This window comes from Capricornis sumatraensis, chromosome 10 (genome assembly GCF_032405125.1).
Source record: "Capricornis sumatraensis isolate serow.1 chromosome 10, serow.2, whole genome shotgun sequence".
NCBI lineage: Eukaryota > Metazoa > Chordata > Mammalia > Artiodactyla > Bovidae > Capricornis > Capricornis sumatraensis.
The window spans coordinates 12,573,981-12,588,658 of record NC_091078.1 but is presented as its reverse complement, the minus strand read 5'-3'; the positions used below and the strand labels follow the sequence as shown (position 1 = coordinate 12,588,658).

The following is a 14,678-nucleotide window of genomic DNA, read 5'->3' as shown; positions in this document are numbered from 1 at the left end:
TAAAGACAGACAAAGATCGTATAAAAAATCTATAGAAAAATATCTACTCACAAACACAGACATTAAAAAATGCTCATAAATATATTAGGAAATCAAATCTATATATCTACCTGTAGATATATAGCTATAGAAATAGATAACAGACATAAATAAATCACACTATGAGCAGGTGGGTTCTGTCTTGGAATGTACAGGGTCTGGTTCAAAATTCTCAAATCAGACAATGTAATCCACAATATTAACAGTGTAAAGAAAAGCAACATGATTTATCAATTGATACAGGAAAAGCCTTTGGCAACATTCAAAATCCATCTACAAAAAAAAAAACAAAGAAAAACCTCTCATTATATTATCAATAGAAAAGAACTTCCTCAACCTTAGGAGAACATCTACAAAACACTTACAACTAATATTATACTTAATGGTAAAACAATGAATATTTTCCCCCTAAGAGCAGGAATAAATCAAAGATGTCCACTCTCACTCCACCTATTCAACATCCTGCAAGAAGTGCCCACTGGTAGAATATAGTGAAGGAGTCAGTGTCAACATAGAAAAATAATGTTTACTTCTACTTACCACCAATGAACAACTAGAACCTGAATGTTTTTAAACTACCACTTTAAATATCTCCCCCCAAATGTAGTATTTACATATAAACCTAACAAAAATATAGAGAATCTATTTGCTGAAAACCACAAAACAATGATAAAAGAAGTTAAAAGATTATCTAAGTAAATGGAGACACCATGTTCAAGGATTGGAACAGAAGTTCATGAATGCTAATGTTCCCCCAAACTTTATCTATAGGATTAACACAATTCCAATCAAAATTAGTAGGTTGTTGTTTTTTTTTAATAGATATAGAAAAGCTGATCCTAAAATATATATGAAAAGCCAAAAGCACTAGAATAACCAGAGCAATTTTGAAGAAGAACACATTTGGAGAAATCACATTACTGATGGCAAATTTTAAGCCACAGAGGATTATTCCCAGATCTAAAAACCCAATGGAATTTGTTTGGTTGGATTTTGAAGGTACTTGGGGCCAGTAACTCCTTTCTTCCTCCCATATTTTTTTAATTGGAATGGGAATGCCTATAACTGTTATGGCTGTCCTGCTATTATATTTTGGAAGCAGAATACCTGTCTCCTAATTTTAAAGATCCATAGATGCCCTGAAAACACTTCAATTTTAGTCCAGAGAAACTGAATTCAGACTTCTGGCCTCCAGAAAAGGAAGAGAAAAAAAATCTGTTGTAAGTAACTACCTTCGTGGTAATTTATTATAGCAGCCAGAGGAAATTAATACATGCGGTTTCATTTCTCTTGGGTAGATACTTAACAGTAGAACGGCTGGATCATACGGAAACTCTCTAACATTTGGAGAAAACCTCCGAACTTTCAAAATTAAAAACTTTACCTGGGAAAGACAGTGTAAGAAAATTTCCTTTCTTCTTCTCAGCACCGTTTAGCTCTTCTGGATCTCGTGTCCTTTTATTGATATGATCTCCATGTTGGAAATCCAGCATCTTCTTTCTGACCCACCGATACCCTCCTTTAGAGGGCTGGGACTCTGGTTTTTAGCTTTTTTACATCCCCGTTCAGCAAACTGGTCATCATCTCCCTCCCTGGATCCAATGCATCACTTGACTTGAGCAACAAATCCTCCCAAATGACAAGGCATTATGGTCTTATCAGTCTTGCCTGGGTCTTTTCCATACTAAGGTGCCATGGAGGGAATGAAGGGAGATACATGAATTTCCCACCTTTGAAAAATATCTTATTTTTCATATCATGTATTTAGGCATGCTTGGAGAAACCTGGGATACTACTTTTGCAAATACTGCAAAGTGATTTCTGTTCTTAGAAGCCATTAATTTGAATACAAAACCAAGCAGTGTTTACGTTTAAAGCAAAGTGTAATTGTCAGGAAAGTACTGAATGAAGAACATAAAGATCCAGCAGCGATCTGGTCTTTGAACTATCATTCCCATTGGCCATCTTCTATTTTCCCTTCGCCTATTTCTTCCTACCCTACAGATTAAATGAAAGTATTTTAACTGAAATGCATATCTTCTAAATTCTAAAGTACTATGCACATTTAGGATGCTATGGTAACTTTAAAGATCTTGACAAAACAGCTCCCTTATTAAATCAGTGGTGGTTTCTTGCTTCACACCCCTAGATATGTAGAATGGTCATCTCAGAGGTCCAGGTCCCTCATCATTACTCTGGGCATAGATTTATATTTGATACCACTTTATGGCAGGGATAACCAAAAGCTTTAGTAAGGGAATCTGAGATTTTATTCCTAATAGTTTAACAGCATTTTGAGATTTTTGCTTGAAAAGTCAGTGATGGTGGTTAGCACCCATAAAACCTAAAAGTTAGAAATTGTAGTGGGTGGGGGGAAGGTGAGGAAGATGTCCAAGTGTACGCAGAAATGCACTCAATTAATTAAAAGCCAATAATCTCTGAAAGAGCTTGTTTTGATGTTGTACCAGAGGCTTGGTCAAGAGGGCCTTCCTTCATGTTAGTGACAATATCCTACCAGCTGATAAGGGCCAGGAGGAATGGCAGCTTCTTCTGGGTTTCACACTGAGTCCTGGCCACTGCAGTTTCTGGGGCTCCATCCTCAACAGGCACAAGGCTTTGCATATTATGTAATCTCTCTATGTTACTTCCCCTTTGCTCAGCCCTTGCCAAGAGCCAAATAAAAGAATCCATATGTGATTACAGCTATAAAACCAAAAGGAAAATATTAGACAAAAATATAACATGTTGGGGTTTCTAAGTTTGTTTTACCTTTAATGCTAGGCAGACAGTTTACACAAATCATTTTGCTGGAAAGTAAAGAATAATGAATTAAATGTGTTCCCTGTCACCATCAATCATGTACGTTTGCCTTTGATTGACCAAACATATAAGACACATGAAATGACTTTCTAATCATGTTAGGGGGAAGAAAAGAGGGAGAAGGGGAGAAGATGGGGAAAGGGCGTTTCAACCTTTTTTATTTTATTCAGAAATTCCATTGACATTTTCTGGCAATCTTCTAACACGCTGTATGGGCTTCTCTTTGCTAATAATGTTTGCCTTGAGAATTTGTAAAGGTCTGAGAACTCTTTAATTCAATGTTCTAGAAATTACCAGGGCCAGAGGGGAACAGAATCCCTGTTAATAGTTCATAGATTAATTTTCTCTTCATTTGAAATCATTTCCAGGGAAGTTGTTCTGCGTTCAGGTGGGTGTTAGTCATCTTGGGCAGAGTCAATAGCAGTGGGGGGAGGCAGGTAGAGCCCCTCATCTAATGAGATTAAAGTAGGAATGGAAAGAGGGTACACAGTGATGTTGACCCAAATGAGATACTGAAGTTCAGCAAATTCATTTCAATTCATGGGCATGTATTTTGATTTGTGAATTTAAACAACACACTGACTGGATTTTCTGGCAGTCAAAATGGTTTATAACCAAATCTAACCAGACTCCATGCATCCTCACTAAGCATTATGAAGCTCTGAATTTCTAGTTTACATACGGAGTCAAAGCTCTTTAATTTGGCAAAGGAACCACGTATAGTAGCAGAGGAAAACGTTTTCAGCACCATAATCACCTCAAATTTTAAGTCTCTGCTGGTCCTGCCCCCACCCAGCTATCTGTAATAAATGCTGGGAAGACAAGGATCAGACCATTCATTCATTCAAAACGCATATATTGAGAACCTACTGTGAATCAGATGCTGTTCTAGGCACTGGGGAGAAGCAAGCAGCTCTAGGCTTCAGAATGCTTACACTGTTTCTGGGAACAGAGGCAATACACAATAAACACCATGGAGAAAAACAAAGCCAAGGCAGTCAACAAGGATGAGGATACATGGGGTGTGGAGGGAAGGGGGATACGCATTTTGAAAATGCAATTCGGATGTTTTTCTCACATGGAAACTTTATTCTCCCCATGAAGTCTAAGAGAGCATATGTATAGATCCTTCCTAGAGAACGCGGTAAAGTAGGACACCTACTCCTTGTAGGGACCCTCAGAAGCTCCACAAAAATTTGTGAAACTTGGTCACTTTCTTCCTGTTTTTCCTGCATTTTCCAGGGAAACTGTTGATTCATAAAGCATCCCTTTATTATGTAAAGCATCCCTTTATGTATATATATCCCTATGTATACCATCTTCATAGACAGGAGAACTCAACATTGTAGAGATGTCAATGCTCCCCCTAAAAAATCGCCAAAACAGACCCTCACATACACTGTCATCTGGCTTAAAAACAGTGGTTCCTAGGGGTACTAATAATGTACTGTTTCTTAATCTAGGCCCTGGTAACACAGAAGTGCAAGTTTGTGACTATTTAACAAGTTGTCCGTTTATCAGATGCACACCCTGGTTTGTATATTATACTTTAACTAAAAGTTTGTTTTTAATCCCTTTTTTAAAATGTGATTTTAATGTTCTAGAAAAAGGTCTCCCTGAGAAATTAACACTAAACAAGGACATGAAGGATGTGATAGAGGGAAATCAGAAGCTATCTAGGGGAAGAACATTCCCATCAGAGGAAGCAGCCAGTGCAAAACTCCTGCTGCTGCTGCTGCTGCTGCTAAGCCGCTTCAGTTGTGGCCGACTCTGTGCGACCCCATAGACGGCAGCCCACCAGGCTCCCCCATCCCTGGGATTCTCCAGGCAAGAACACTGGAGTGGGTTTCCATCGCCTTCTCCAATGCGTGAAAGTGAAAAGTGAAAGTGAAGTCGCTCAGTCGTGTCCGCCTCTTAGCGACCCCATGGACTGCAGCCCACCAGGCTCTGCTATCCCTGGGATTCTCCAGGCAAGAGTACTGGAGTGGGGTGCCATTGCAAAACTCCTAGATTAGCTAAATGGAGTGTGGATGATGTTAAGGAGCAGAAGACTTAGGAGACAAGGTCTGTGAGGCCACAGGAACCTGATTTCATGGGACCTATAGACCTTTGTAGTAACTTTATTCTGATGAGATGGGACACCATGGAGAGATTTATGCAGAGGGGTGACAGGATCTGACACATGCTTAAGGATGCTGTATGAGAATAGACCAGAATAGGAGAGGGATAAGGCAAGGCAGGGAGGTCAGTTAGGATGCTAACCTATACTTTAGGAGATAGATGATGGTGGTTTAGATATGATAATAAAGTGGAGGTAATGAGAAGCGCACAGATTCTGGGCTTATTTTGAAAGTTTAACCAAGTGGATTCTTTGCTGAATTGAATATGGTGCATGAGAGGAAGAAAGGAGCTAAGGGGGGATCCCAGGACTTTAGCATGAGCAATGGGAAGGATAATCTTGCCAACAGTGCAATGGGAGAAGATCAGGTTTACAGAAAAAGAACAGGAATTCAGCTCCGGATAGGTTAGGTCTCAGAGGAGATGAAACGTTCAAATAAAGATGTTGAGCAGCAATTAAACAACACTGGGGTCGGGTTCTGGATGGAGATATAAATCTGGGAGTCATCTATAGGACTTTCAAGAATAAATGAGATTACTGAGAACGTGAATATACGTGTATTAGGAGCAGCTCTCCACTGGTGACGGATGTCTGTAGAAGTCCACTGTTATACCACTTGTGATCAGGGAGGCGTCGCTCTTGGGTATGGAATAAGCAACAGTTTGCATCTCACTATCTAACACCCCAAGTAGGTTTACTTTGCCAAGTGAACCCTCTTCTCTGGCACCATTAGGATTTCCTCCTGGAACAGAAAGCTGCTTGGATCCCAGCCTTATCAGTTGGAGTCTTGGCCCCATTTCAGAGACCCTGTCACCCACCTCTCTCCCAATCCACACAGGGTTTAGCCCTGCTTCTCACATGCCTCCCTCACCTAGATGAATACTTCTGGTTTCCAGAGCTTACACACCCATCAGCCAGTAAGAATTGCTTGCTATCTCCCAGAAGCACCTACTTAGGTCAATCAGCTTCACCTCCTGAATAGGCCATGTGTAATGTCATTTCCTTCTTGAGAGCCTGTTCATTTTCCCACCTTGACTCATCCAAGCCTAAGTTAACCCCTCACCTGTTTTAATGCCATGACTTCTGCCCCTATAGAGCTGACCAAAGAGAAAAGCCAACAAAAGCCACAGGATAGAACTGTGCAAACATGTGCCCAGACATCCCAGTCAGAACAGAAGCTTCCTGAAGCTTATGAGTACCTCTTAGCCATAAGGATAACAGGGTTATTACCACACTGCTTGGAATATGGTAGGTGCCTGGGGAATCTCTATTGAATCAAGAGTTCCCATAATATAAACTACAGAAAGCTAAGGTTCCCTCTTATTGTTTATCTTATTTCTTCTAGAAATACTCAAGGATGGACTTGGAACCAGCATTCCTAGGTTGACATGTGAGTTTGCCAATTCCGAGCTTTACTTTCTCACACAAGGTGCTAAACTTTCCTTAACCCACAGAACCTGTCCCTGTACAGAGGTAATGAAAATAATGCCAAGTTTGGGTGGTTTGTGAAAATTAAATGAGACAAAGCCCATACTGCATTTAGCATAAGGCTTGGCACATAGTTAGAACCCAAAATAGTCTAGCTATTACTAAAGATTCTTGATTTCTATTTCCATCTCCTAAACCATAATGTTTTTATATATGCATACATACAAACACACATATATACATAAATATAACCCAAAATAAAGGTACTGAAAACAATTCCCTTGGCTACAATTAGTACTTGGACTCTGCACTGCTGACAGTTTATCTCAGTATGACAATGGCAATACTGAACAAATGGTTTCTACATACGGCAGAGTCCACCTCAGCCAAGATACAGTCTGAGGGACTTCCCTGGCAGTCCAGCAGCTAAAAGACTCCACACCCTCAAAGCAGGGAACTAGATCCCACACGCCACAGCTAAAGATCCCACATGCTACAACTAAGTCCTAGCGAAGTCAAATTAATAAATACATATTTTTTAAAAAGATACAACCTGAATAACACGGGCCTGGTTTCCCTAGTGCTTCTTTATTCAGAAACAGACAATGTGATAGAAGAGACTGTTATGTAATCAATCTTCAGTAAATTTCACCCATAAATTCCAGATCTTGTAAAACAGGGAAAACAAAAGAAGTGCATCATGTGTTCCTCCAATTTCATAATCGATTTATTCAAATAAGAAAATGTTATGGAATACATACCAAGTTTTAGGCTGTGTGTGTGTGTAAAACAGTAGATTAGCAGAGCTAAAATCATCGGTGATCCTGAGAACAAATTAAATGTGCTAAATTCGAAGGCAGCATGGATTGAAAAGAAATATCAAGAGTTAATCACTCTCTAAAATACAGCCCCCCCACACACAATTCAGCATGTCCAAGGACAGCTAATCCTAGTAAAAATAATAGCACAATTCACAAAGACAGCAGGTCAAGCCTCAGCTTGAAACCAGATATTTTGAAGACAAAGTTTAATATTACATGGCAAAACTCTAAAAAAAAATTTTTTTTCTAAATCAATGGATCTTAATTACATCCAAGTGAGGATACCAAGGAGAGGATACACGTGGTCACTTATTCATGGATGAGGCAACGGCAGATAAGCTAAGTAGTTCATTTGTCTTGGTCGGTCCAGAAGATGTTAGGAAGATACTCATTTGAACCTGACAGGCAGGTGGTAGGAGATCAGATAGCAGTCAATGAACAGGATGTTCTGAGCCCGATTGATAACGTAGCTATTGACAAGTCACAGGAATCAGGGTACTTGCCTGCACTCCTTCAAGGCATTCAAGGGTGAGAACTGGGTCCTGGTAGACAAAACGCTTCACCTGCATCGTAAGCAACAAGCTGCTGGGCCACAAGACCCCTGAGTGACCAGTCTGAGCTGCTTTCATAAAAGGCACTGACTTATAAAGTTAGGGTGGATTTGTTCAACAAATCCCAGCACGCGAGAAACTACACAGGCCATGTCTTGAAGGTTAAGTGGAGCAAATTAAGGACAAATAGTCAGAAATAAGTCTTTAACAGCAGTTAGGAATTCTTAAGGGAACTTAAGGGCTTCCCCAGCGGCTCAGAGGTAAAGAATCTGTCTGCAATGCAGGAGTCACAGGCTTGATCCCTGGGTCAGAAAGATCCCCTGGAAGAGGGCATGGCAACCCACTCCAGTATTCTTGCCTGGAGAATCCCATGGACAGAGAAGTCTGGTGGGCTACAGTCCATAGGTGTCAAAGAGTCAGACATGACTGAAGCGATTTAGCACACACACACACACACACACACACACACACACACGGAAACTTAAGGAATTCATTAACCCCAAAGATATAAGCTTGGAGAAGGCAATGGCAGCCCACTCCAGCGTTCTTGCCTGGAGAATCCCAGGGACGGGGGAGCCTGGTGGGCTGCCATCCACAGGGTCACACAGAGTCAGACATGACTGAAGTGACTTAGCAGCAGCAGCAACAAAGATATAAGCTAAAACTATAAACAGATTCCCCAAAAGTTTAGATCAATTCAGAGGAAGGCTTTCAGGGGCAATGACTTGGCACCCTAGGGCAAAAGGTCGTTGAAAGTGCCCTTGCTGAAGGGATAAAGAGGTGCTCCCCTGTATTTTCTGGTACCCCAGGGGTGGGTCTCTTTGGTATCTTCCATTTTATCACCTTCACTGTCAGGCTTGGCTTTTTGGCCTCATGCATTCCAAAAGCCTGGTGGACAGTCACTGTAACACATCATTCCTGTTTCAGTCTTGTCCTGTATTCCTTCAGCAGGGTCAGGCTACAACGGATTCCACAGGAGGAAGGAACAGATGTCATATCTGCCCAGGGCCAGGAAGAGGGTGAGCTCACACTCCACCTTTGGCTTCCAGACATGCTAAGCTTTCTCAAGGGATCAGGTCCTGCCGAAGCCTCATCCCACCTCCCTCCATCCCTACAGGCCTGCCTCTCCCCATGGAAGATAAACTCTCTATCACAGGACCCAGGGGACACTGCAGAAGGAAGCCATTTCTGCAAACAGTAATCCAGGTATAGATTCTCTTTTCCATCCAACACCCCAAATAAAGCTTTGTGACCCCTGGAATGTGAGACAATATATAAAAGATGCCAAAGAGAGCATCATTATGGTGTTTATTATGACCTAAAAGAAACAAGGATCTGGAATGTGGAGGATAAGAGATAAGAGCACGGAGACAACACTGCAGAATTGGGAGCATGTGCTTCAGATTGTCCTTATTTCAAAAGAAAAAAAAAAACATATCGTTTGTTATATACACTTGTTATATACAGGTCATGTGTCTTAGCAAATTCCATCACAAAGATCACCTGAATGTCAGAAGGTGAAGGTCATATTCAAAGAGCTACCTCCGAACATGGAGGGGTTGGGCCTGGACACAAATAACATGATAACATGACCCTGGGAGGGAAATGTGTTCTGAGTTATACCAGGGCCCGACGAGGCCTCTCCCACAGGCTCTTCCTAAATAGGAGCTTTGGCAGTGGGATTAGCGAGGGCTGGAGGGGACATCCTTGGCTACAGAGGTGAGGCCCTTTAGGGTCTTGAGGAAATTTGGACAGAAGTTCTTTCTCCCTGCTGGTAATCACACTGAAGGATCAGTGTCACATCCATTTTATTAATTTTCTTGACAGGCAGATCTAGTTTCCACGCAGGCACCACAAAATCAAAACATACGCATGTCAAGTACCCCATTGTGGGGTGGGGCCCAGCCAAGGCCGTGTTCCATCAACACCAGGAAGCAGAGCACAAGTCCCCAGACCATGTGTGCTGGTCCTGTGGGTAATTCCCTGCTGGAAGAAACCACCAGAGCTTTGGACAAGCCAGAGGAGCTCGCTTGGTGACAGTCCTTTATCCTGGTCTGGGCTCCTTGTGTTGAGTGCAAGGGCCCTGGGAGACACCAGGCTACATCTGGCTTTGGGGCTTGTCTCTGAGTCCAGCCACAAAGACCTCCCTGCTGCCTCTATTTGCCTGCATTCAGTTGTATCCAGGCGGGGACTGGCAGCCTGGATTAAAGGAGCCATTTAAAGAAAAGCAATGTCCTTATTTGTGAGCTGGGTCTGAGCCAGGATTCTGCAGAGTTGAGGTCTCTGGGCACATAGTGAAGTAAAGGATATTTTCATCAAGGCATCTGTCACTAAAGTGATTGAAAAGACTCCAGGATGATTTGTTCTTTTCTGTAACGTTAACTATAAATTGGCTAAATAATGTAAATGAGTTGGGCAGAGAGGGTGAAGTCTGAGATGAAAATCCTATTCTAAGTCACACAACTTATGGATGCTGAGGGTGAGCCCTGACAGGGAGTTAGCTCATCACCTGCATCCCCATCCTCCCTACCCACCCCTGTCTCCGCATCCAGGGTCACCACCAACTGCTGGTGGTGGAGGCAGTAATAACGGCAGCAAAAGGCTAGAGAGTTCACACCTTCGATTTCAGAGTTTCTGGCCCTTTTGCAGGATCTGCGAGTGACTGATTCATTTCCTACCTCAACCATTAGCAATTCAGGAAGCGGAATGTAAATAAATGAATAAGGGGGGGGGGGGAGGCGGGGAGTATAAGGCTAGATCTTGAGCTAATGGCCACCAATGCCAAATCAAGGAGGCCCAGTCTAGACAGGATTTACTGTGCTGGTTTGCTACCTTGTCTGTCTAGGCTAAGCAATCCAAGGATAAAGATCACCAAGAGCTCTCAAAGCCCACTTAGCAGAGTCCTGGGTCCTCAACCCAATGTCCTAGAAACACTCCTCGCCTGGCCTGGGAGGACAGAGTTGGGTCTTCCTTTGTCTGAATTAGCCCAGTGGTCAGGGGCCACCTTAGGGACTTTGGAGAGGCTGCCCAGTCATCCTAGGGGGTGAATTGCTGACCGCCCGATGAGTATATCCAGACCGCCCATCTCATGGTGTAAAGGGCCCTGTGGCCCAGAACTCAGTTCCTCCCTTGACTCTTCATTCAAACAACCATGGCATGTCGGCCCTGCTGGCCTCCTTGATTGTGCAGAAATAAATAAATGAATTATGTTGTTGGGGTTTGGGCTTCAGCACAAACACATGGTCTGCATTTATCCGCACAGTGAGAGGTCCAGCAGCCACTTGATGTAAAAGAGCAAAATGATAATTCTTTTCTTTAGGCGCTCTGGTGCCATATGGAATGTATATAAATCATATTTTTGTTTTAACAGCGGAGGCTTTGTTGATAGATAAACATGTGGTTTATCTAAAAAAAGAGAGAGGATCGTGCTTTGAACAATCATTTAATGGCCATGGATGTGCCAAATAAAAATAAAAACATAATTTTGAAAGAAGCTGGCCTTGTGCCCAAATCTGTAACAAGGAATTTCTCCTTAACCAGAGTGGTTAAAGCCCGTCGATCTGTTTTGAGTTTAAGTTGTGCTCTCTACTCAACCCCACGACAAATTGAATCCGGGGCTAATGCACTCTAATCGGACGAGACGTTACCTTTATGAATGACCTCATGGAGAAGAGGTTGGCGAGCATGGTGGAGAGCCCTTGAGCCAGGCAGCTCTGGGCGATGAACCCCAGCTTCAGTTCTGCGAGGCAGATTGCATCATCCCCCTCTTTCCAATTCCAGCTCGGGATGTTTAGCAGATGGGCCTGCCGAAACACAAACAGGTATGAGACCTCACTTTGTTAAATGTTCAATTGTTTAAAGTCTCCTCCGGGAAATGCAGCATTTCCCAACTGCTCAGGGTCATCCAGACTCCGCCTTCCTTTCCCTTGCCTGGGTCTGGCGTTTCCTGGTTTATTCAGCTCTTCTGTGCATTAGATCTCAGTCTCTCTGCAACTCTGCTTTTGCACCTACCAAGTACAAGTCTTCCCCTTGGGTTTGTCACTGAGCCAAACAGAGTCCAGAGAGAATTTCCTCTTGTGACAGACACGCCAACCTGTGCTACTAGAATGTCTGGCTAGGTTGTTCTAAATTGGTTCTCTGAAAAACCTTAAGACTGTCAGACGCTTGTATATTTTAGATTTCTGTTTTATCTGCCTTCCCAGATTTCTCGTTCTATGGCTCCTGAGCTTGAGTGGGCATCCAAATCAACTGAAGGATTTACAAACTGCCACCCTTGCCCCCACAGGTTCTGACTCTTTGGGGGTGGGGTAAGGTTGGATAATTTTCATTTCTCACAGGTTCGAGGTAATGCTGAGCTAGGAACCATTTTTTGAGAAGCGCTGCCCTAAATTATCAGGCATGTCACAGTGGAGACATGTTACAATCTCTTGCAGATGGACTGATCCTATTCACCAGTGAGGTCAGACCCTGAAACGAGGACCCAGCGGCATAATCATCCAATTATTTTTAAGTGGCATGAAGCAGAGAGCCAGAGATAATACACTAGATGAAAGAATTAAGGCTCAAAAGTTCTCCAGAGTTGGAAAATGGGCCAAAGAAACAACCAGAAAAGATTCAAAAGGCCTTAACGCCAAGTACAGCACTTCGGTTTAAAAAAATCAATTATATAAATCCAAAATGAGAAGCCCTTATTTGGCAACAGATATGAGGGGACAGGAAAAAAAAAAAGTGTTTGGGTAAACTAAAAATCTCCAAAAGAGGCCAATCTGTGACAGATTACAGAAAAATCCAACGGTAGTTAGTCAGAAACTGTCTCCAGATCATGGGACATACGAATGTCATCTTCTGCTGTGAACTGGCCAGGCTACTTCCCCAGCACTTGATCCAGCTGTCAGATTAAAACAGTCAGATTTAAAAAGAGAAGTTGACAACTGAATAACTCCCAGAGAAAAATGACAGGCTTTAAGACGAGACATGGTTTCTAAAAAAACATCTTTTGAAGAACAGTTAAGGGAGCCAGCAGCATTCAGCCGGAAGAAGCGCCACATCTCCAGGAAGACAGGATGGTTACCTGTACATAGCTCAGGTGCTGCTGTGATGAGGAGAGACCAGGCCTGTCTTGTTTTGGTCCAAGGGCCAGAATTAGGAATGACTGACTGGTGTCTATTATAAGAAAGAAGCTTTTTGGCTTGTTTCATAAAGGTAGTTTTTATGGATGTAATTTGCCTAATCATTGGAGAAAGTTACCTCCAAAACTGCAAGGTCTTTGTCCCTAAAACTCAGTATGCATTTCTCCAAGACTCAGTAGATAGACTTATGCTCTGCACAGGAGGCTGAGTCAGGCCCTTCCAGGCTTCTACTAATGCCAAGACTCTATGGCCCTGAAATGACTATTTCTCTCCAGGTATCAGCAAACACAAGGAGCACAAAGGAGGAGTCCCTTCACTTTCAGGGCAATATATGACAGGCATGCTACTAGAAAGAGAAGACTCCACTGTGGAGCCACGACCAAGTCCAACGGCTCCAAGCCTGGCTTTCAGAAATACCACTCTTGTGAAATTCCCTCTTACAAAATCCTGTTCTGTAACAAACTTGTGAATCCTAGTCCAGCGGTGTTTACTCCTGGGAAAGCTGACTGTATCCTCCCCAATGAAAGCAGTTAAAATAGTCCCATGTGTGGGCTATAGCAGATGGGAATTTCTGTCAAGCTAAGTATCAGAGACCTTCGCACATCACAGACTCAATTCCATTAATTACCCTGCTCTTTATCCCATTTCTCTCCCTATCCTTCACTGGCTTAAGAAGCCCATTTTTCCCCTTTACGTCCCTGGCATCATAGAGAATACATCAGGCTAAGTGGAAAAACACTCATCTGCACAAGCATCATCTGAGAAGAATGAGGAGAAATTAAATCTAAGTCATGAACAAATAAATCATCAAGTGTGAAAGGCGATGTGGGTGGTCCAAGCCCCAGACAGACACCATGTGACTTTCATGGCACCTTCAAACAAATAAAAAAATCTTTTTAAGATGGTCTCTCACGTCCCCATGTGCCAGTTTTAGGATTTTAGGTCTTGGGTCCCTCGTGTACCCATCTGGTATTGAGTTCTTTAGACATGTTGTTACACAGAAATGGCAAGTTTGTTTCACTTCTCAGCCTTATTTGGTTATCATATCTTCTCCAATTGTGAGGCAGGGAGCCACCCAGGGACCTGCTAAAGGTTGGAAGGACTGTGTTCACATCCCCGCCCCCGCACACAAAAAGAGACTGATCTAGAAATTCAACTTGTTTGCTTCTGGTGACTCTATATTTTTTTCATTTTAGGGAAAGGTGGGTCCAGTGGGAGGTGCCAGCATATTACTATGTAGGAGTCCAGAGGCAAATCCTTTCTCATCTGGAAAACCAGCCCTGCTAAGGCAGGATGAGCAGGACCAGTGCTTTCCTCTGTTTGAGACGAAAGGAACGTGAAAATAGGCTGTTCTGGAAACCAGAACAAACAGATTCCAGCCCCAGTACCATCTCTCACTACACATTCAACTTTGGGGAAGCCACCATGATGAAGAAGGTCATCTCAGAGCAAACACTTAAACATTTCTGCTCAAGTATAAGGATTTACAGTGAGAAAGCTCAGCAAACTTCCATCTCCATTGGGCCACTGGGACTTGGCTTCAGGTCATAGACAAAGATCTCTTTTTCTAGAGTCTGCTGGGGACATTTTAAAAGTCCATTGATAGTGAAATCATCAGGAGTGATATTTTTCCGAGATGTCATAAACCATCCTTTCCTTCAAGAGTTTTAAGCCATTTGCACTCAAATAAGAAAAAAAAAAACAACCTTGTACCATCTCCTTTCCATGTTGGGGGATGGTGAGGTTGAGGGTTTCTCTCCTTGAATTCTAC

At 42.6% G+C, this 14,678-nt stretch overlaps 1 protein-coding gene across 24 annotated transcripts in view; it reads right to left on the bottom strand.

Moving 5' to 3' along the window:
- The window catches only part of KCNMA1 (potassium calcium-activated channel subfamily M alpha 1), a 762,349-nt gene that overhangs the window by 198,193 nt on the left and 549,478 nt on the right, over positions 1 to 14,678 (bottom strand). For all 24 annotated transcript variants that reach the window (XM_068982831.1, XM_068982832.1, XM_068982835.1 and 21 more), the window contains one exon: positions 11,426 to 11,581. In XM_068982831.1, coding sequence (XP_068838932.1) covers positions 11,426 to 11,581 — 156 coding nt within the window. The remainder of the gene's footprint in view (positions 1 to 11,425; positions 11,582 to 14,678) is intronic.